Source organism: Danio aesculapii, chromosome 1, assembly GCF_903798145.1.
Source record: "Danio aesculapii chromosome 1, fDanAes4.1, whole genome shotgun sequence".
NCBI classification, from domain to species: domain Eukaryota; kingdom Metazoa; phylum Chordata; class Actinopteri; order Cypriniformes; family Danionidae; genus Danio; species Danio aesculapii.
The window spans coordinates 52,349,031-52,371,204 of NC_079435.1; the positions used below are offsets into that span (position 1 = coordinate 52,349,031).

At 38.2% G+C, this 22,174-nt stretch overlaps 1 protein-coding gene across 1 annotated transcript in view; it reads left to right on the forward strand.

Annotated features, from left to right (window-relative positions):
* The first annotated feature begins 6,952 nt into the window (after nucleotides 1-6,952).
* The window catches only part of grin2ab (glutamate receptor, ionotropic, N-methyl D-aspartate 2A, b), a 157,812-nt gene continuing 142,590 nt past the window's right edge, over nucleotides 6,953-22,174 (forward strand). The window contains exons 1-3 of the mRNA XM_056462656.1: nucleotides 6,953-7,582; nucleotides 8,141-8,328; nucleotides 18,696-19,091. Of these exons, the coding sequence (XP_056318631.1) occupies nucleotides 18,711-19,091 (381 nt within the window). The 5' untranslated portion in view covers nucleotides 6,953-7,582; nucleotides 8,141-8,328; nucleotides 18,696-18,710. The remainder of the gene's footprint in view (nucleotides 7,583-8,140; nucleotides 8,329-18,695; nucleotides 19,092-22,174) is intronic.

Consider the following 22,174-nt stretch of genomic DNA (forward strand, 5'->3'; position numbering starts at 1 on the left):
GTTTCACATGATAATTTGAATAGCTCTATTTGTGTTATGTGAGGGATGCTGACAACGGAGTTGAGGATCCACGTACAGTTCATTACAAGAATGGTCAGGCAGGCAAAGGTCAATTACAGGAGCAAACGGGTACACACAGAGCAATCCAAAGTCGTGGTCAAAGAACAGGCAAATGGTCAGTACAGGCAGCAATGAATAAAAACGATAACACAAGGCAAGGGTCAAAACACGGCTAGGCTAAACAAGGAAAACTGTGTCATAATGCTCGCATATAAACAAGACTCAGCAACTGATGTGTGTGTGTCTGTGCTGCTTTTAAAGTCGAAGTAATCAATTCATAACAATCCTCCGTGTGTGTGTAATCAAGGTGAAACAGGAACGGGTGTGAGTGTGTGGTGCATGACAGGGTTTGTAGTTCTTTTGGTAGCATATTTGTAGTTCTGAGTGAAAGTGAATGATTCCTAGCAATCTACAAGCCTGGATCGCTGGTGATTGTGACAATGTAACAGTTTCTGACAGGAGTCTGACAGTATTCAGGTACAGAAATTGAATAATCACAATGCAAAAAAATGTTTTTTTTTCTTACTTTGCTTTGTCTCGTTTCTAGTCCAAGTCAAAAAAATTTGTTTTCACCTTCAGAAATAAGTCAAAATTAGGAATTCTTCCTCTTTTTCCTTTTCTTTCCAATGGGTTAAGTAAAAAAATCTTGTTTTTGCTTTGAAATGTTGATATTTGCACTAGAATAACGACAAAAAATCTAAATACGAAAAATATTTTTACTGTATAAATAATTACATGCAAATTAATCTTTGTTACACCTCCAAACATCACAATATTTTGTGCCCAAATGTTCTAAACTCTCTTGAAATGCTCAGTCACAGGGCTTGAAAACATGAAAATGGTCAACTTTCACTCTATTATGGTTACACTTAGCAGTGACTCTACAAATCGCATATGTTCTGTTGCTCCTGGTCATCTATAATGGGCTCTATGCACAACTAGAGTTTTAAAGCTGATGATAAACTTCTGGTGAACGCTTAATGTGACTCTTCAATTTCACAAGGTTGTTTTTTCAGCATTGATGTTGTAATGTAATTACAATACATTCAGTTAAATAGACTTAAGCATTTATTTAGTTGTTCAAGCGTAAAACAAGACGAAAGACCATTGTAACCACTATCGCTGTCAGTAGCAACAGGCTAGCGCAGAAATTCCATAGAAAATACTAGGGTAAAAAACACTGTCATATTTAAAGACATTGCGTGGGGAAATGGAATTTAATGCAGGGCTTCTTGTCCGATCTGAGACCCACTTCATATCATATACCTAACAGGCAGTGAAGATCGCTGATTTTTAAAGAAATCAGATCTTAAACATGACGATTTTGTAATGGAAAGACAAGTCACCGAAAGCCCTTGGGCTGCCTGGCTGAAAAGTTTGTGTGCATAAACCCTATTCAGACTCAACATTGCAGATCTTGCGATGTGACTATTATAGATGCATACATTGCGATATCGATGCTGAAACGATATATTGTGCAGCCCTACTAAGCAATATAAAAATAAGTGTAGAACTTATGAAAACAGATAAAAACAGTCTCTAAATAGACAAATATGACTTCATATGCCCCATATCAATAGTACAGGCATCAGACAAGAAAGGCAGTATTTGAAATATAAACTTTATCAAAATTGTTTGGGATAGTTCACCCAAAAAAGAAATTTCTATCATCATTTACTCACCCTAAACAGTTTAAATTCTGTTTTTCTGTTGAACAAATGCAAAAAAATATTGGAACTGACATCCATAGAGAAAATACTTGATAAAAAATAGTATATCTTCTGTTAATATTAACAAAAATGTTTATTTTTGGGTGAACTACACCTGTAATTAGAGGTAGAATTAAAATTAACATTTGTGATATATTGCGATATGAAAACATTTTCACCAGATGACTTAAAATCTCTATTTGGAAAGAATTCGTAATGTTAGATCAATTGGGATGATTCTGCAGCAGGAGTGCACCTCTATAAAATCTAATAAACAATCTATAAAATTTTTGGGGTCTCCCGACACATTTTCGTTGTTGTCTGTGCTATTTGCTGTGCATTTCTGTATTTGCATGTGTTGTATTTTCATGCACGTGTTTAGTCAGAAATTGATAAATTAATGTTTACTATGTGCATCTCCATAAAATCTAATAAACAATCTACAGACTTTTGGGGTCCCCCAACACGTGTTTATTGTGGTCTGTGCTATTTGCAGTGCATTTCTGTATTTGCATATGTTGTGAGTGTTTTCATGCATAATAATCTATAAATAAAATAAAGAACAAGATGCAATTGAAATAAAGTGTTTTATCATGTCCCGAGGGTGTCACGGTGCCGCAGTGGGTAGTACGATAGCCTCACAGTAAGAAGGTCGCTGGTTCGAGCCTCGGCTAGGTGAGTTGGCATTTCTGTGTGGAGTTTGCATGTTCTCTCTGTGATCGGTTTCCTCCAGGTGCTCCGGTTTCCCCCACAGTCCAAAGACATGCGCTATAGGTGAATTTGGTAAGCTAAATTGTCTGTAGTGTATGTGTGTGAATGAGTGTGTATGGATGTTTCCCAGTGATGGGATGCAGCTGGAAGGGTATGCTGGATAAATTGGTGGTTCATTCTGCTGTGTCGACCCCAGATTAATAAAGGGACTAAGCTGAAAAGAAAATGAGTGAATGAATGAATCATGTCCCGAGTCTAACAGTATTCAAGTACACTAATTGAATGATAAAATTAATCATAGTTAAGGTCACAAATGGTACAATGTCTTATACCCGAATGCTTTTAAAGTCATTATACAATTACAGACATTAAAAAGGCATGCAAATGATAAATTATAATACAAACTCAACATTGCAGATCCTGCTATGTGACTATTGCGAATGATCACATTGCGATATCGATGATGAAATGATATATAATGTGCAGCCCTACATTTAATGCCTTCACATTTCAATAAAATGGGAGATTCTGTTGCCAAAGCATGTCGTTTATGCACAGCCATCTACTTAAAAGAAAATGTGTCTAAATTTATGATCTTCTCAGTGGTAAAATTGTTTCATTATACGCTTTCTGGATAATTACCTGTGACTCCTTTCAAGTCAGTTCTGGGCTTGAATTTAATAAGTAAACAACTACTAATTTGACCCAGTTTAACTCCGCATTAGGGCTGATTTGATACACACAGATACGTGCTTGTGTCTTTAAACGATCCACACACAATATAAAAGATTTTTTAAATAATTGCATCAGATACTCTGGAGCTTCCAATACCGCATAACCTGTGTTTTCTAATTAGACAATGAATTAATGAATAGACTGTTTAGCCAGCATAAATAGATTTTATAAAACTAATAATGTTAGGTGTTTATTAAACACTTTTATTCAAAGGGCTGCATAATATTTAGTTGCAGCATTGATATCACAATGTGATCGTTCGCAATAGTCACATTGCAGGATATGCAATGCTGAGTTTGTATTATAATTTATTCTTTGTATGTGTTTTGATGCCTGTAATTGTATAATGATTTCAAAAACATTCAGGTATAAAAACTTTTTATAGAATAAGTTTTATTTTTAGCATTCAGTTACTGTACTGTTAGACTAGGGACATGATAAAACGCTTTATTTTAATTGCATCTTGTTCTTGATTGTATTTATAGATTGTTATGCATGAAAATACTCACAACACATGCAAATACAGAAATGCACTGCAAATAGCACATCGAAAATGTGCTGGGGGACCCCAAAAAGTTTGTAGATTGTTTATTAGATTTTGTGGAGATGCAAATAGTAAACATTAATTCATCAATTTCTGACTAAACACGTGCATGAAAATACAACACATGCAAATACAGAAATGCACTGCAAATAGCAGAGAAAACAACTAAATGTGTCAGGGGACCCCAAAAATTTAATAAATTGTTTATTAGATTTTATGGAGGAAAAATCCACTCCAGAATCATCGAAATTGATCTAACATTATAAATTCTTTTCAAATAAAGATATGAAGTAATCTGGTCAAGTTTTATTTATATAAATAAATAAAATATCTCAATGTTAGACTTTTCCAATATAGTGCAGCCCTAATTGACATTGCCTTCGGGATGTACTAGATTTAATTAGAACAAATGACCTTGGTATTGTTAGTGTTGTTTTTGTTGCAGATTTTAGGCTGTGCTACTATAAAGGTTATTAATAATTTGAATTGTTCTGATGTGTTTTGTATAGGAGATCTTATTTGATGTGGGGAAAAAAAGAAAAATCTTACTTGCCAAAGCAAATCAGAGTTCCCTTTGAGCCATGAATTTGCATTATTTGCTCAAGCAAGCAGATAATGGGCATAGGTTTCCAAACTTAGATCCACAGACATGGATAATCACAATGGACCTGCTGTTACAAATGGTAAAGTTTATCATCTTGGAATTTGTTCAGTGGACTGTAAAGCGTCCCTTTCCAGCCCATTCTGCAACATGATTGGACAGTTGAAGAGCTGCTAAAAATGGTGGGGGTAAAAAAATATACAGCAATGCATCGTGATATATGAATGCTTTTTTATAAGTTACATTAGAATTACTTTTAAAAGGTTTGCATGCATGTGTGGGATATAGCTTGTCAAAATGGATCATTGCGAAATACTAATATTAGTATATAAACTTTGACCATATCGCAATGCCCATGAGGAGAAACAGTAAGATGGAGATTGTTCCTAAGGCAGCTTGTGTATGGATGCATGTGTGTTTATTCAGTGGTTAAATTATATGTACGTTAAATGGTTTTGTAGTGTTACATCAAACATACAGCAGTTTCCTGGTAACCATAAAATAGGAAGCTGGTTATTCTGTGTTGTGAATGGCTGTGGAAGAAATTCTTTCAAAGATTGTGACATTCGGCCATCTCTTTTAGAGTATGAATGCATCATAATTCTAATATAGCGATGTTATGCTTGTTTTTTTTTTTTCAGAAGGCACCAGTGGCAGTCTTGACTCACCTTCCCAAGGCGATTCATGCCTAGGTGGAAACTGAGTTTTTTTTGGTTGTACTTTCATGCTCTATTTTTGGAAATTGATCTTTAAAACAAACATCAACGTGGCTGAAATGTGCTAACAAACATAGCTGAGTTCTCTGATTCGAATGTTATCACTCGATTGAATGGGCGTTATCAGGGATTATCAGCTGATAGATATGGGCCAGTAGGGGCCTTCTGTGCACACTAGGCTCAGAAGGCTGCAATCATCCATCCACATGGTTAATCAGCCATAGATCACATGCATTATACGGTCGGAAGTTAACAAGAATTATTTATATTATGTATTAAATTTCCCATTAGTTGTATTTTATTAACGTCTACACCTACACCAACCCTAAACCCAGCCATCACAGTAATGTAAAAACAGATCTGGGGCTGGAGACTTTTCGATTAGTATGTTTGATTAATAAGGAGAATTATTTATATTATTAATTAAATTTCCCAATAATTGTATTTTATTAACGTCTACCCTTACCCCAACCCTAAACCCAACCTTCACAGTAATGTAAAAACAGATCTGGAGTCTTCTCTACTAGTATATTTAATTAACCACGAGAATTGTTTATATTATTAATTAAATTTCCTATTAATTGTATTTTATTAACATCTACCCCAACCCTTAACCCAACCTTTACAGTAATGTAAAAACAGATCTGGATCTGGAGTTTTCTCTGTTAGTGTAGCTGATTAACCATGTAAATGGATGATTACAGCCTTCTGAGCCTACTAGAAGGCCACTACTAGCCCATATTTATCAGCTGATAACCACTGATAACACACATTCAATCGAGTGATAACATTCGAATCGGGTGTACTCTTATAGACCATTTCAATGTGGTCATGTCATTGGCCCATGAACATTTCCTACTTGTTATCTAACTATTTCATAACTGCAATTCAATCATAACTTAATGTTAAAACAGCATCATAACATTATGTATCAATATGTGACTCTTTTTGGATTCTCAGAGGCTATAGAAATGTAAAACAGTAAACACGTTGGGACCTTTGTTTGTGTTTACATCCCTCAAAATGGTCTATAGTAAATGCAGAATAAAGAATCAGTCAAAATAAAGAAATGAAGGGCTGATGAACGTGTTGAATTCGATCAATTCTAGTAAAACTTTCTGTGGAGATGCCACAGATTTAGACATGAGCAGAAAACATACTTTTTTAAAAGGGACACAAATGTTTGCATTTAAAATCCACATATATGTGAGGGTGCACGTGCTTTCTGTGTATCTACTTAGCCTCGCTGTCATAATCTGAAGTTTAAAGACTGAGTGCACTTGTCAGGCAGTTTTCCTTTGACCGAGTGAATGATCTTAAAGCATAAAATCATTTGATTTAATTGCACGAGTTGTGGATCAAAACGGCTCCCGTGGATTTCCTGCAGGGAAATTACACAGCTGGGAGAGTCTGACTCATAACGAACCTCCAATTTTGGCGCAAACGGAGCAAGCCCAAAATCACCGTTTTCATTGAGACAGACAAGATCGTTTCGTTGAACTGTTTTGCTCTGTTTAACACGTGGAGGTGGCAGTGGATGGGACATGGTTTTGCAACATCGAAGGGGAAAATGACTTGTTTACTGAGGCGTCGTGTGATTGAGATTTTTCCACAGTTTTGACGCGCCCGTGTGCGCAGGGACTGTTAATGGCGCTCATTATCATTTGACTGTATTCATGTGTGTGATGGAGAGAGAAGGAGAGAGAGTGAGAGAGAAAGAGAGAGAGACTCAATCTAATATCTACTCGACTCATGGAGTGTGCGTCTGAGAGCAATGGTCTGTAAAGTTGGGTGGAAATATGAACGCGCCTCACAACCACTTTCTCCCCCTCAAATAGATAAGCGACGAGACTACACTGTTTGCTTTGACAGGCAGACAATCAGCATATCTACTACTCTGAAATGTATGTTTATGTTTTATTAGGAGCGGCAAGGTAAGAGAATTGAGTTGAATTTGGCGCGGAGCGCGTGGGAGGCATTGGCAAGTACAGTCTCAATTCCGCGCTGAGATGTTAAGGAGCGTACACGCGCTCGACAGTTTACCATGATGTCTCGAGTTCAGTCGATGCTGTCGCAGAGGAATCTCCATCCAAAATAGATCCTATGTCCGTTATCGCCGTTTAAACGACTGAATACGGCGTGCTGCTGTTGTTTTCTCCAAAAGGATGCGATATTGACGGAATCCCCCCTTAGAGGAGGCACGCGGACCTGTTCCACAAGCTCCACTGCGGAGAGCGCTCGAGACTCAGAAATAAATAACAGAAATATTGAGGTGAAGAATCTGTGTGTGTCGACTGATTGACTGAACGCATTTTCCTTTTCCTTTTTCTGGTGAATCTGTGTGGAATGGACACAATAAACACAAGGGCACTGGTGGAATTACGCCGTTGAGAGCGCTGAACTTGACGGATTTGTTTATAAAGAAACAGCAAGGTTATACGACGAAGAGTGAGGACACGGTGGAATTCTTGACTTGTATTTTGGAAATGTATTGCGAGGGTATTAGGTGAGTTGTTCTCTTCTTTTACTTTAAATAAAACATCAAAGAACGTATTATTCACATTATTTTCCTTGCCAATTGTAAGGGTTTGTTCACTCATAGTCAAATGGGAGTCGTTGAAGCTTCTCGTTGACGAAATCGTCGGCTTATTTTTGTGACGGGAGAAATAATTTCAGCCGCCTTGATGCGCAACACCTGCTGCGCGAGCGAGCGCCCTACATAGAGACAAACCCGCGCGCGCGTGAGGGGAATACACCACACCGGCCGCTATTTAAACACACTGGTTCTCTCACACACCTTTCCATCACTGACAGTACTCTCGAAGCTCACTCGTGTGTCTTCTTTAAAACACCATTATGTGTCAGTCTCAGAGGTTACTTGGTTGTGTGCGGGGGAACCGTTGCGCTTCCACGCAGATCAGTTTGCACTGCAAACCCACTCGCGAAGCCTTTTGCTGTGGCTTTTCTCACTGAACACCAGCGAGAAGTTATAGAAATCTACTAAATAATGAGTTCTGTCATTTTTCTCAACCTGCTATAAGGATTTTCGTTGACTTTCTTACAGAACACTGAACACTTAAGCTCCTGTCAAGGTGGTTCGCCGAAGGTCTGAGGGGGAAAAATGCGCCGGGAAACGCTCCTTCTCTGTGAGGAAATCTTGGTGGATAACATTCAGAAGACATCGGTCAGTTTCACAGATGGCACATTTCAACCCCGACGAGTCTTCTTCACTGACACCTCGTGACACGCAAGGTAAGAGATGTTTTAAATATTGAACGTCTGCTAATAGGTGTGAAGGGGATGACGGTGGAGATCCGACAGGGGGCGCCGTTGTTTCGCGGTTTCAGATTTAACAGGGAATGAGGGACTTGCAGATTTGGGTGCAGTCACGTTGTCCAAGCACATTTTTGATGTTTTCCTCTTGCTTACAGGACCAGGCCTGAAATAGTCCTTCCTGCTATGGAAGATTCAATTTTAGAAGCTAAAATATTTCAAAACCGCCCCCTCCCTACCCACACATAGATGTATAGAGACACTTATGCACGTCTGGATGAGATGACCTTACCGAACACCCAGATATGCAGCAGTGTATTCTTACAGTTGTTTCATTGGACAAATCTATTGACGGCTTAAACGGTTAGTTCAGCCCAAACTGAAAATGTTGTCATCATTTGCTCATCCTTCACTTGCCACAGACCTGTTTTAGTTTCTTTCTTCTTTTGAAAGATGTTGGAAACCTGTAACCATCTACTTCCAAAGCATGTGTTTTTACTGCTATGTAAGTCAGTGGTTACAGCTATATTACATTTTTAAAAATGTCCTCTTTTTTGCTAAACAGAAAAAGGAAACTCATAAATGTGTGGAAATGAGTGTGAGTAAATATCCATTGTTTGGGGGAGCTCTCCCTTTAAGCAAGAGTCATAATTTACACAAGTTTGTGAGCACAGAAACAGTGCTTCCCACAGGTTTAAAATATACTTGCATTGGTAGCCGGATTGAAACACACTTTTTACCCACGGCACATGGGTACCTACATGCGACAAAAAGGGTATTCTTAACAATATTTTTATTTATTATATACTGTTTTTTAATTTATTATGCACACAATGGGTGGAAGTTTTTTTAAGACTGTTAAAATAAACAAAGAGATCCACTATTTGTTTTACTTTTATTCTATTCAGCAGCCATGTGCACCCACTGACAGGTAAAATCTGCTGCTGACATTTTGTACAGTATTGCTAAAGCATGTCAGATATGTATAAAATATTTTTGACAATTTTCAATTTATCAGCATCATCAAATTTAAAAAATATATACAGCACATGAGAAATAAATAACATAAAGGAAATAAAAGAAAAAATCAAATAGAGATTTAAATAAGGCAAATGAGTCTTATTGACTACGATCTATATGACTACCAACCTGCCAATCACTGATGACTTTTCAATTAACTAGCCACACCTTAGCAAACCACTTACGGCACCTTAGAAACTGACCCATAGACTTTCAATGTAAAAAACTGCCATTGACTTTACATTGGACATACTAACAACATACCAATTCATATGAACAATATACTAATCCATACTAGAAACATACTAACGACACACCAATCCATACTAGATACATACTAATCCATGCTAGAAATCTAACAAACATACAAATCATACTAGAAACATACTAACAATATACCAGTCCATACTAGAAACATGCTAACAACATGCTAATTCATGATAAAATCATGCTAACAACATGCTATATAATGTTTCTTTCGGTCGTGCGCTTGTGCACGTGCTGTTAGCTGCGAAGCCAAGCGTAAGTAAATTAGGCTTAAAATAAATACGACGAGGGCTTAGAAAGCGAAATCAAAAGCCAAATCCTGGACATTTTAGAAGACATACCAATCCATACTAGAAACCTACTTATCCATACTAGAAACGTACTAACAAACATACTAATCAAATTAGAAACATACTAACAATATACCAATCTATACTAGAAACATGCTAGCAATATGCTAATTCATGCTATAATCATGCTAACAACATGCTATATAATATTTCTCTTGGTCTTTCAGCTACTTAAAATAAGGCTTAAAATAAAAATGACGACGGCTTAGAAAGCGAAACCAAAAGACAAATCCCTGATATTTTGGATTTAGAAACCCCGGACAGCTGCATTTTTAAGTCCCATAAAGGCGCGTCTCTGCAGAGCACGTGAGATTGTCTGTGGAAGTCTGTGGGACAGTTCTTGCGCACACTCAACAAGAAGTAGGAAACGTGTAGTGCGAGAGGAGATTTTCTACTAGTTAATCGATCAAGGATGTTTGATTATTGGACGAAGACAGAAAGTGTAAAATGATAATAATAAAAAAATATGTCACAACATATACTTGGGTGTAGGGATGTCCCAATCAGGTTTTTTTGCCCTCGAGTTCAAGTCATTTGATTTTGTGGATCTACCGGAACCCGATCCAATACTTCAGTAATACATAAAAAAAGAATAAAGAAGAGCAAAGAAACAGATCGCAGAAACAGATAATTTTTTTATTTAATTCACCTTATTTAAACATTTAACAATGCTGTTTACAAACAGAGCACTTCTGTGAGGTAGAATGTTGAACAATCAAGTAATAAATAATATAAATTCTTCACTTTTGGACTTTGGTACAACAGTAAATGTAGAAATAATCTAATATAAAAACAAATAGCTCCTCAACTTAAAGTACCTGGCAGACAGTCTCAAATTTACATATCTCACAGTTTGCTATGGCAATGTTGTCGTCATCAACTTTATAATACCTCCCGAGTGCAGACATACTCGTGCTTTTCACTTTAAGCTGCTTCTTAGCATTTAACCAATAGTGTCTCTACGACAAAGTGATGTCATGTTGCACACGTTGCTGTTTCTGTGTGAAGTCAAGAAAGAGGTCCAACTCTGTGCCACCGCATAACTATAGATGTGTTAAAAAATAATATATATTATTATATACATGTATATTCGAGTCAGTTTTCTCCGGGTGCTCTGGTATCCCCCACAAGTCCAAAGACTTGTGTAAAGGTGAATTGGGTAAGCTAAAATTTTCCGTAGTGTATGTGTGTGAATGAGTGTGTATGGATGTTTCCCAGTGATGGGTTGCAGCTAGAAGAGCATCCGCTGCATAAAACAGATGCTGGATAAGTTGGCGGTTCTTTCCGCTGTGGCGATCCCAGATTAATAAAGGGACTAAGCCGAAAACAAAATGAATGATTAAATATATTCGAGTTCTGATCGAGAGGTAACGTCAGATTCCGATCGAGTCTGAAAACACGTGATCGGGCCTGATTTCCGATCACATGATAGGATCTGAAGATCCCTACTTGGATGGCCCACCCAAGTAAAGTCTTTGTGTGGGAAGCACTGCAGAAATGAGCATTTGGCCAGTGCACTGCCCTTTTGTTGAACATATTTAATGTACTTTTCTGCTAGAAAACCTCAGGGCTCAGAATTACCTTATTTTTTGTGCAATTAAAAATTTAAGTTGCTATAAAAAACTTGACTTTAGAAATGCTGAGCAAGAATATCATTCAAACTGTTGCTTCAGTATGACAGTATTTGACTAGGAAGACTAAACAGATCATAAAACACAACAGTGTTAGGTGATATCGCATTTGTTCTTGCATTTTTAAACTTATAGAGTCTGCAATCATATAAATAGGTATTACATGTTTTGGGCCCTAAACAGACATACACACAAGTGTATAAACTGGTCATAAAAAGAGGCAGATGGGGGAGGAGGACCTAGTGCAGGTGCTTATTTTGAGAGTACTCATAACTATTGACCCTTCCACCTTTCCACACAGTCAAACTCAGAAATCCACCCACAACCTCCCCATTCGCCTGCGAACAGAAGTGATCTCAGTGGTGATATTCTGCTAACAGAGGAGTCGATCTGCACTTGCCACTTTTCACCATGGTTTTGAATTATGAAATATGGGCTGTGACAGACCTTCAAAAGTGTGGTTGGTACTTTCAGGCATATACTCGAAACCTCACTCGCACAAACACTCCTATTGGCAAGATGTGTCTGGCAATGTTACTTAAATTTTGATGCGTGAGTTGTAAGTCTTGTTTTTTATGTGAGCGAAACAAACCTTGGCTGCTTCTCTGTTGTATCCTGCTAGCTTGGGTTGAAGGTGATGCCTAATGCTGCTGAAAACATTACACACCGTTTACTTGTAAAATAGCCAACAAATCTGACAGATGCACATGCAGAACGAGGTGTTGAATGATGCCCTGCATTTGTTAACGTTAAGTGCTACTCCGGGTTAGATTTAAGGGCATGAATGCTTTGCTGGGGCAGCTTTGCCACCATGCCAATTATGGATGTTAGTGAGTTTACTAAATGAGAAAGTTACAGGGGCACCAGAGCACATCTGCCTGACTCTGGAATCTCTAATATGGTCATTGAGGCATGTACCACTTTTGGACCCTCACAAACTACCAGTGCAACCATCAAGAAAGCAATTAGGCAATTATGTGATTGGCACTAATTAGTATGCTTCACAATACAGCTGAATGTTTTAGCTCTCAGAAGCTAAACCCTCTTACAATCTGCTGTAAGTGTTTGCCAACAATTGAAAACGCATCAATAAATGATTAGTTTTTCAAGTGTTAAGCAAGTCCTTGCTTCATTTATTCAAAAATCACATTGCGACTACACCTGGCGTTAACATCTTCTTTTGTTTTGTTTTTGAGTTTATTTTAACATAAAATATGAATAAAAATATAAGTATACTCCATTATGGGCATATATGAAGTGTCCTGCATTTTGACATGCTATAATGACATGACTTTAAGTAGAATTTTACATTATGATATTGTTTATTATTCATTATGGCTTATTATATTTATATAAATCAAGATAATATTTTAAATATATACTCATCGGCAACTTTATTAGGTACACCTGTCCAACTGCTCATTAACGCAAATTTCTAATCAGCCAACCACATGGCAGCAACTCAATGCATGTATGCATGTCGATATGGTCAAGCCCATCTGCGAGCATCAGAATGGGGAAGAAAGGTGATTTAAGTGACTTTGAACATGGCATGGTTGTTGCTGCCAGATGGGCTGGTTTGAGTATTTCAGAAACTGCTGATCTACTGGGATTTTCACGCACAACCATCTCTAGGGTTTACAGAGAATGATCTGAAAAAGAGAAAATACCCAGTGAGCGGCAGTTCTGTGAGCACAAATGTCTTGTTGATGCCAAAGGTCAGAGAAGAATGGCCAGACTGATTTGAGCTGATAGAAAGCCGCCAGTAACTCAAATAAACACTCGTTACATCCGAGGTATGCAAAAGAGCATCTCTGAACGCACAACACATCTAACCTTGAGGCAGATGGGCTACAACAGCAGAAGACCACACTGGGTGCCACTCCTGTCAGCTAAGAACAGGAAACTGAGGCTACAGTTTGCACAGGCTCACCAAAGTTGAACAATAGAAGATTGGAAAAACATTGCCTGGTCTGATGAGTCTCGATTTCTGTTGCGACATTCGGATGGTAGGGTCAGAATTTGGCATCAACAACATGAATGCATGGATCCCTCCTGGCTTGTATCAATGGTAAAGGCTGCTGGTGGTGGTGTAATGGTGTGGGGGACATCTTCTTGGCACACTTTGGGCCTATTAGTTCCAATTGAGCATCGTGTCAATGCCACAGCCTACCTTGAGTATTGTTGCTGACCATGTCCATCCCTTTATGACCACAGTGTACCCATCTTCTGATGGCTACTTCCAGAAGGATAACGCGCCATTTCAAAGAGTGAAATGCTCAGACTGGTTTCTTGAACATGACAATGAGTTCATTGTACTCAAATGGCCTCCACAGTCACCATATCTTAATCCAATAGAGCACCTTTGGCATGTGGTGGGAGATTTGCATCATGGATGTGCAGCCGACAAATCTGCGGCAACTGTGTGATGCTATCATGTCAATATGGACCAAAATCTCTGAGGAATATTTCCGGTACCTTGTTAAATCTATGCCACAAAGGATTAAGGCAGTTCTGAAGGCAAAAGGGGTTCCAACCCGGTGCTAGTCAAGTGTCCAAAATAAAGTGGCCGGTGAGTGTATGTACTTTATTGAATTTGTCAAGTTGCAGGACTAAAAATAATATTTATGCATTTTATCTGAAAGTGTTAAAAATACAAGTTCAAGTATCCACTAAGTATTTGCGATATCTTCATTTAAAATTTCCAGAGTTAGACTTTTTCAGTTAAGCTGTGCATTTATGAGCTTCTGCATTAAGCTTCGTCTTTTGTTGAGGACTGGTGATATAAAATGGTAGTATTCGCAGTAGCTGATGGCAGCACATTCTTATCACATCGCTTATTGCTGACCAGCCCAAACAAACTCCCAAAATTCAAGCTGTGCAGACTGTGGGGTTTATTTCAGTTTATTGATTTTTGTGTCATGATGAGTATTGATTTTGAATTACATGCCCTAGCACATACAGTATATTAAGAGACAATGTGACACAATTTCATGATGCTATATGTGTCTGTGTTACTGATGACATTCTCAGCCAGAGCGAAACAGTAAATTGACTCAAGCGCATATATAATTTTCAGCATTGTCTTTTTCATCTGTGGATAGAGGCTTTAGTAACTCAAAGCTAGCCGGTGAATGAAACAGAGGTGCATATATGACTGATGACTGAACTTGAGGGATGAAGCAGGTGTATCCAGTGACATTTCTGAGAGTGGAAAGATCAGAGTGAATTTGATCAATCTTGCTATCAAAGCAGGTTTAATAGTGAAGCATTTCTACCTAGATAAAAGAGGTCAAATAAACTGTAAAGAAATCTTTTTTTTTTTTTTGAAGGGATAACTTTAGTTAATTATCTTGCTTTTTTCATCCTTCTTTTGTAAGTACAGAACTACTAGGATTTTGGGGGGGTTTTTTACACAAAAGGAGATGCTGCTATTTTCACATATAGTGAAATAAAATGCACTCCCTGACAAAAGTCTTGTTGTCGCTCCTAATTGTAAGAGCAACAATAATAACTTGACTTCTCATTGATCATGATCTTCAAGTTGAAATGTTCTAGTCTGATTAATCATCTGTTGAACTGCCTCCCAATCATCACAAATACCGCAAAGACCTACTGGAACCCGCATGGACCTATGATTATCATATAAATAAGTCAAGTTTGGTGAAGAAAAAAATATGGTTTGGGGTTACATTCAGCATGGGGGCGTGCGAGAGATCTGCAGAGTGGATGGCAACATCATCAGCCTGAGGTATCAAGACATTTGTGCTGCCCATTACATTACAAACCACAGGAGAGGGCAGATTCTTCAGCAGGATAGCGCTCCTTCTCATACTTCAGCCTCCACATCAAAGTTCCTGAAAGCAAAGACGGTCAAGGTGCCCCAGGATTGGCCAGCCCAGTCACCAGAGATGAACATTATTGAGCATGTCTGGGGTAAGATGGAGGAGGCATTGAAGATGAATCCAAGGAATCTTGTTGAACTCTGGGAGTCCTGCAAGAACGCTTTCTTTCCCGTTCCAGATGACTTTATTATTAAGTTATTTGAGTCATTGTTGGATGTATGGATGCAATCTTCCAAGCTCATGGGAGTCATACACAATATTAATTATTTACCCACTGCATCATGTCTTTATATTCTATACTGCGCACTATTTCTGTTAAATAACAAGACTTTTGTCTTAGCAAAGTCAGACCTTACTGTCCTAATTAAATAAATAAAAATCAAGGCATGATCATATTTTAATTGCTAATATAAGTGTAATCTAGCAGCCTTTGCCTTTGATATAAGCCACTTCTGATATCAAATGATCAACTAGAAGTCAAGTTATTGTTTGCTGTTCCTAAAACTTAGATAGGAGACAATACTTTTGTCAGGTAGTGTAGAAATGAATGCAGAATGATTTACATTCTCACTCCCAGCTTGTCATGTATTGGCACTTTGTGACTCATATGCCCAAACCAAAAATGATATGATATCTATTGTGCTCATGTAATATTACAGGTTTTCATCATAATAAAAGTTTATCATCCACATGTTTTATAACCTTGCCAATTTAAACTCCTGATATGTGAGCACATGCATTTGAAGCTCACACACAGAAAGATACTTCTCAACTTTAAAGGGAGAGTTCACCGCAAAAAATGAAAATTACCTCATCATTTATTCTCCCTCATGTGGTTTTAAACATTTATGCATTTTTCTTCTGTTAAACACAAAATAATATTTTGAAGAATGCTGGTTGCTAGCACCCATCGACTTTCATGGTAAGAAAAATAAAACACTATGGAAGCCAATGGGTGCCGACTACCAGCTACCCATTTATGTTCAACAGAGGAAAGACACTCAGATGAACATTTTGAACAAGTGAAGAGTGAGTATTTTTGGGTGAATTATCCCTTTAAAGCTGCGGTCACTTTAGAGTTTGTGCGTGCTAAATTCTGTCGTATGGCGCTGTGAAAAGGGGCAGGATTAACCAAGATGAATAAACATTTAGAAAGCGAGCGATTGGACCATGTTTTACGTTTCTGTCCAGAAAGGTCATGGTTTGATCTTCGATTGGTCTCACGCAGTCACATGGTGCGATTTCGCAGGTCAGAGTTCAATAAGCTTGAACTTTCCAATGCAGCGAACTGCGAAAGTTGCCGCGCGAGCTTGCTTTTCCGGTCTGATGCTTTTGCGTGCGTATGAATGGAAGTCTATGGGGAGAAAAGTCCAGTGTGACTGCAGCTTCAGTCAGTGTTTCTCAACCATGTTCCTGAAGGACCAGCAACTCTGCACATTTTCCATTTCGACTTAACCAAACACACCTGATTCAGATAATCAGCTCATTAGCAGAGACTGAAAGACCTGAAATGGGTCTGACAGACAAAGGAGACATCCAAAACATGCAGTGCTGGTGGTGCTCCAGGCACGTGGTTTAGAAACACTGACTTAAAGTGATAATTCACTCAAAAATACTCACCCTACACTTGTTCAAACGCTATCTTAGTTTCTTTCTTCCATTGAACAATGAAATAAAATGAAAAATGAAATATTGTGGAAAATGCTGGTACCTGGCACCCATTTGCTTCCATAGAAACACTGCTTTAAGTTATCTTACTGTATGTAATCAGTCAAAGATATACAAAAACACACAAGATTAATATAAATACAGTTATTTGTCAACGTAAAGAGCTGTTAAAGAAATTATTACATTAGACCTTTGTGTTAAAAGGACATCACCTGATGCTATCCACACTGTTAATCTGAACAAACACAGAAAATATCTCACAGCTCTTGAATTAATAACACTAGTATAAAACTTATTGGATGCAGCTTTTAAATGCACTTGCGAGTAGATAAACATGTAAAACTGTGAACAGCTCTCTCGAGGAGGAGCTAAGCTGTTTAGATTTCATTGCCAGCCGTGTGTGGTGTTTTTTTCAAAGTGACATCGGTTTACATAAAACATGCAGTTTGCATTTTCTGTAACCATGTTTATGATTTATGGGAAATATGAAAAATGAGTGGGTGGATTTTTACCATTCGTACACACACACACACAGTTATGTTCAAACACCATGTAAAAGAGAGTGGTGCATAATACTGTAGGCCCCCTTTAATGTTTAAATTGCTAAATAAAGCTCTCTGTGAACACAGTCTTTTTATTTAGCATGACACAATTGGACATGAGACACACAAGAGCCAATGGCGTTTCACAATCAAAGCTGAAGTAATAACATTTCCATGCCAATAGTGTCTCTGCATAGTGATGCCAAAGTTATCTTATTGAAAGCAATAGAGTGCGCTGCACATGAAGAACCGTCACTAAAGGGTACCCTGCGCTTTAAAACTGGGATCTTGAGTAGGTGTCAATATGTGAGTAGTTGGGAGTGAGAAAGTGTTAAGTTGGGAGTGAAAATGTGCTGTTGGAGTTCCTGTACAGGAGTACATCTTCTTTTATCTTCCACGGTAAAAAAGAAAGTGGAAGTGCAGAAATGTTTGAACTATTCCTTTAAGCCATAAACACAGTTTCTTCCGTACTAAAGCTGACTTTTACATTCCGTCTCCTGAGATTGAACCACCTTTGAACCGCTGGCATCAGCGCACTTAAATTTAACCATGTGTAAGCTGTTCTTCACTCATGAAGTTATAATGCATTCCAGTTAGTGCATGGTTTCATCAATTATTACTATAATTTAAGAGACAGCTACGCTAGCCATCTGGAATCATTCAGGCATCAAATTCCGCCTCGAATCGTAATAAACTATTGAAGAGTCCTATCAATTAGACGGGCCATTTAAATGCAACCACGCTGACATATTGTAAGACAGTACATCAGAGTTAATTGCTAATAAGTGAACCACTGTTCCATTTAACTGTTTAGACTAATTGAAAAGTATTGACTTGAAATGATTGAGTAGTTGAACAGAGCGCAATCCCATCTCAACCTTTAAATTCTTGTCTTCCGGATTCGCTTCCCATTCATTTACAGTCCCCGTCAGCTGAATCGGTGCATGCCGAGCAATGGAGCAGATGTACTGTATGTAATGTCTCTATTAGCTGATTTTGTGATCCTTTTTCTCGACTCGACAGGGGCTGAAGCCAGGAATGATGGGAGCTGTAGTCCGCTTGATGGTCTTATGGGCTTTGCTGGGCAGGTCACAGGCTGCAGAGAAGCCTCCATCCCTGAGCATAGCTGTGATATTGGGCCAAACTCCCACAGTGTCCGAATCAGCCCTGCGTCCGGCTCGTGGGATTGGTGCGCCTTTAGATGTGACTGTACTCAGCATCCAGGTGAATCAGACGGACCCAGGGAGCATGCTCACACATCTGTGTGAGCTCATGTCCCGACAGAGACTGCATGGACTGGTCTATGGAGATGGCACTGACCAGGAAGCCGTGGCACAGATGCTGGACTTTGTTTCCTCTCAGACTTCCATGCCCATACTGGGAATCCACGGCGGCTCCGCCATGACTATGGCTGAAAAGGTAAGCATGTATTCCTCCCTGTCCCTGGCTGGATGTGTCTACTTTCTTGTCATCCCTTTTACCTAGAAACTAAACTGCAACCCACCACAGAATATTTCATCATATCTGGCATCAGTGAGATGTTTTCCACCAGTGCCTAAACAGAAAGCTTGATTTCAAATATTCAATGCCATGTTTTGGATTGTCTAGCTGTGTGGCATTAAACGAGACACAATTCAGATACCTGACAGATTTTCTTTATCAGTCATGCCATCTGTGTCTGATATAGCCTGACGGATTGCCAGTCTTCCTGTCACTGTCCCTCTGTCTGTCTGTTTGTTTCTGCAAAGTTGCCAATGAGAGCTGCGTTTGTAGCTGGATCGCTTGCAGTTGTGTGGGTGTGACAGAAACCTGCGGCCGGGTTAGTGACAGATCTGCCGAGCACGCATTGATTCATCGATGCTGCCTTTGTTATTACATTTAAAGGCGCAGTATGTAAGTTTGACACCAAGTGGTTGAACTAGGTATTGCACTCCTGGATCAAAACAAACACAAGCGCAGGTTGCCAGATTGAGGACGGGAGCGAGTAATTTAAACCGTGTTCTAAATAAAAGCAACAGCACCCAATAGAAAGAATATTTTCCATATTAAAATGGAAATTAAAATTTTTGTCCTAACCAACACCTCGAATTGATATATTAGAAATGGTTTCTGTTTCTCACAGGTGAGCAACAGAAAACTGACAATGATCACCTCAGGTACACCTCAGTGTTAAATGCTAACAATGTGACTTTGTATTAAGGCTGGGCGATATTGCAAAAAAATTATCATGATATCGCGTTTCAAATCATTCGATATCGATAATTATTGAATATTTTTTAACAATCCATTTAGGAATATTAGAATTTTTTTTTTTATTTGACCACTTTATTTTAATTTACCAACGTTACTAAGGCAAATAGTTTTAATAGTCAAAAACCAAAATATTTAAACAAAACATCTGATCTCCTTATAATAAAATAAACAAGTGTTAAAGAGACTCTTTAACTTGATAAATAAAATGTACAAAGTGTGTTCAATGGTAAAGCGTAAATACTGAACAATAAAAGCAAACTAAGGTGTGAATAATAATGATACAATAAACCTCTCTAAAAACTCTGTCAACAACACAAATAATGATCATTAAATCTGAGCTTTCAAGTAAAGGAGCTAACCATAATTTTTCAAATACATGCTTACAAATTGTGAAGTTGAATGATTATATTACCCCTATGCTAAAAACTCTTTCAGATGGGGTGCTAGCGGGTGGGATGCACACCAAAAAAACCTCCAAAAAGCCACTCTGGCAACATCTTTACATTCTTTTTTTTTATTTACAATCTCCTCACTGCTGCTTTATGGCACTCATTTTTGCATGTTTTGTTATTCTGACCTGATTGACAAGCGTGTGCGTGAGGAAAGTAAAAAGCGCTGCAGTGTTTTGGTGCGTTGTGTTTGTCTGAGGTAATTAGTCTGCCGTTATTACTGAAATGTGTTTATTCCATACAAAGTGTGAAGCTGATTGGTTAGTTCTACTTACACGAATCGCTGTGCGTTCGCGGCATTCAAAAATGTTGAGATGTTTTCAACTAGGTGTGGCTGGAAAATCCATGCACGTGTGCGCCGCTTGCACAACATGTGCGCTTTGCTCCAATATGTGCGTCGTGCAAGTTGCACACCTCCTTTGGAAATGAAAAACTTACAGCCTAAGCTTCTTAGCACTGATGTCAAGGCGCGCGCTGAGCAGATTTATTTTAATAAAACTATAGTGAAACTACATACCAAATCTATTTTTATCGATATTGACAATGGTGTTCGGTCAAGAAATATCGATACCGATTTTATCACCCAGCCCTAGTTTGAATGTCATTTTACATGACATGTATTGCCATACTGAAAGCTGCAGCAGATAGTTCACCTCAGATCTTGAAAATAACATAAACCGTCTGAAATTGAACTTTAGAACTAAACGCATATGAGTGATTCAGCATCTACATTAAATAGTGTTAAACAGGTTTAATATGTATCAATTAGATTATAAACCTTACCATTTCGTGAGTGAGAGCATATTCTGTGCTTCTGAATGGCTGTATTTAAATTTCTGTCTTTCCATCTGGTGCAAACAGCCAAATTGCTTATCACTGCAAATATCATCACGTAGCGTGTTTTTAGGACACAGGATTACAATAATACCTGCACACCTAATGTTTATGCCTGTAATATTTATATAATTTGCTAGTTAATAACCTCATGTGGAACTCTGAATCTGCGTCTCTTTTCGGAGTCTGCTACTGTCCACCAGAGGTCGTATTTCGGTCACAGGCATATGCCTTCAGAGCCTTTCTAACTGAATGAATGTCATACAAGGTTTTACCAAAACAAAGACAGCGTTCCGGCATGGAAAATACATTTTCAAAGCAGAATATCTGACTTCAGCATTGTTTTTGAGATAAACAAGTATGTTCACTTGGCATGTTTATTAAATATCTGCAAACATACTATGGTATTTTAATGCTTTAGAACAGTTAAAAACGTACATACAGCACCTTTAAGCATCAAACTTATATTAGCAAATGCATACGTTTGACTATGAGGCCATTAATGCGCTGTGCTTATCTACATAAACCGTAGAAACTTCTTGTAGGCGACCATGTCATCCCGTTGCATCATCTGGCTGAGTTCACTTCAAACTACCCTTCCAAATAGCGATTTGATAATTTGAGATGAGCGCACAATCTCTTTTAACAGTGATGAAATAACCACAAAGTAAGTGGATTGTGATGTTCTGTCAGAGCTCGATGTTAGGACACGTTCTTACTTAAACACTTAAATGTTTTTGATGTTTTAATTCTTACGCGGTGCGTGTCTAGATTTATTTGATTCAGAGATATGTTTTATTTTCTCTCCTTTGAACAGTCTCTTGTGTGCATGACAAGTTGTTTATGATGGCAAGTATAGATTGAAAGGTGCTCGGAATTCATAAGGTTCCGATTTTTCATTATCTAATTTTCTCCGAGCGACATCCTCCATCTTCGTTTTGACACATTAGGCCCGGTGCTGCTGTA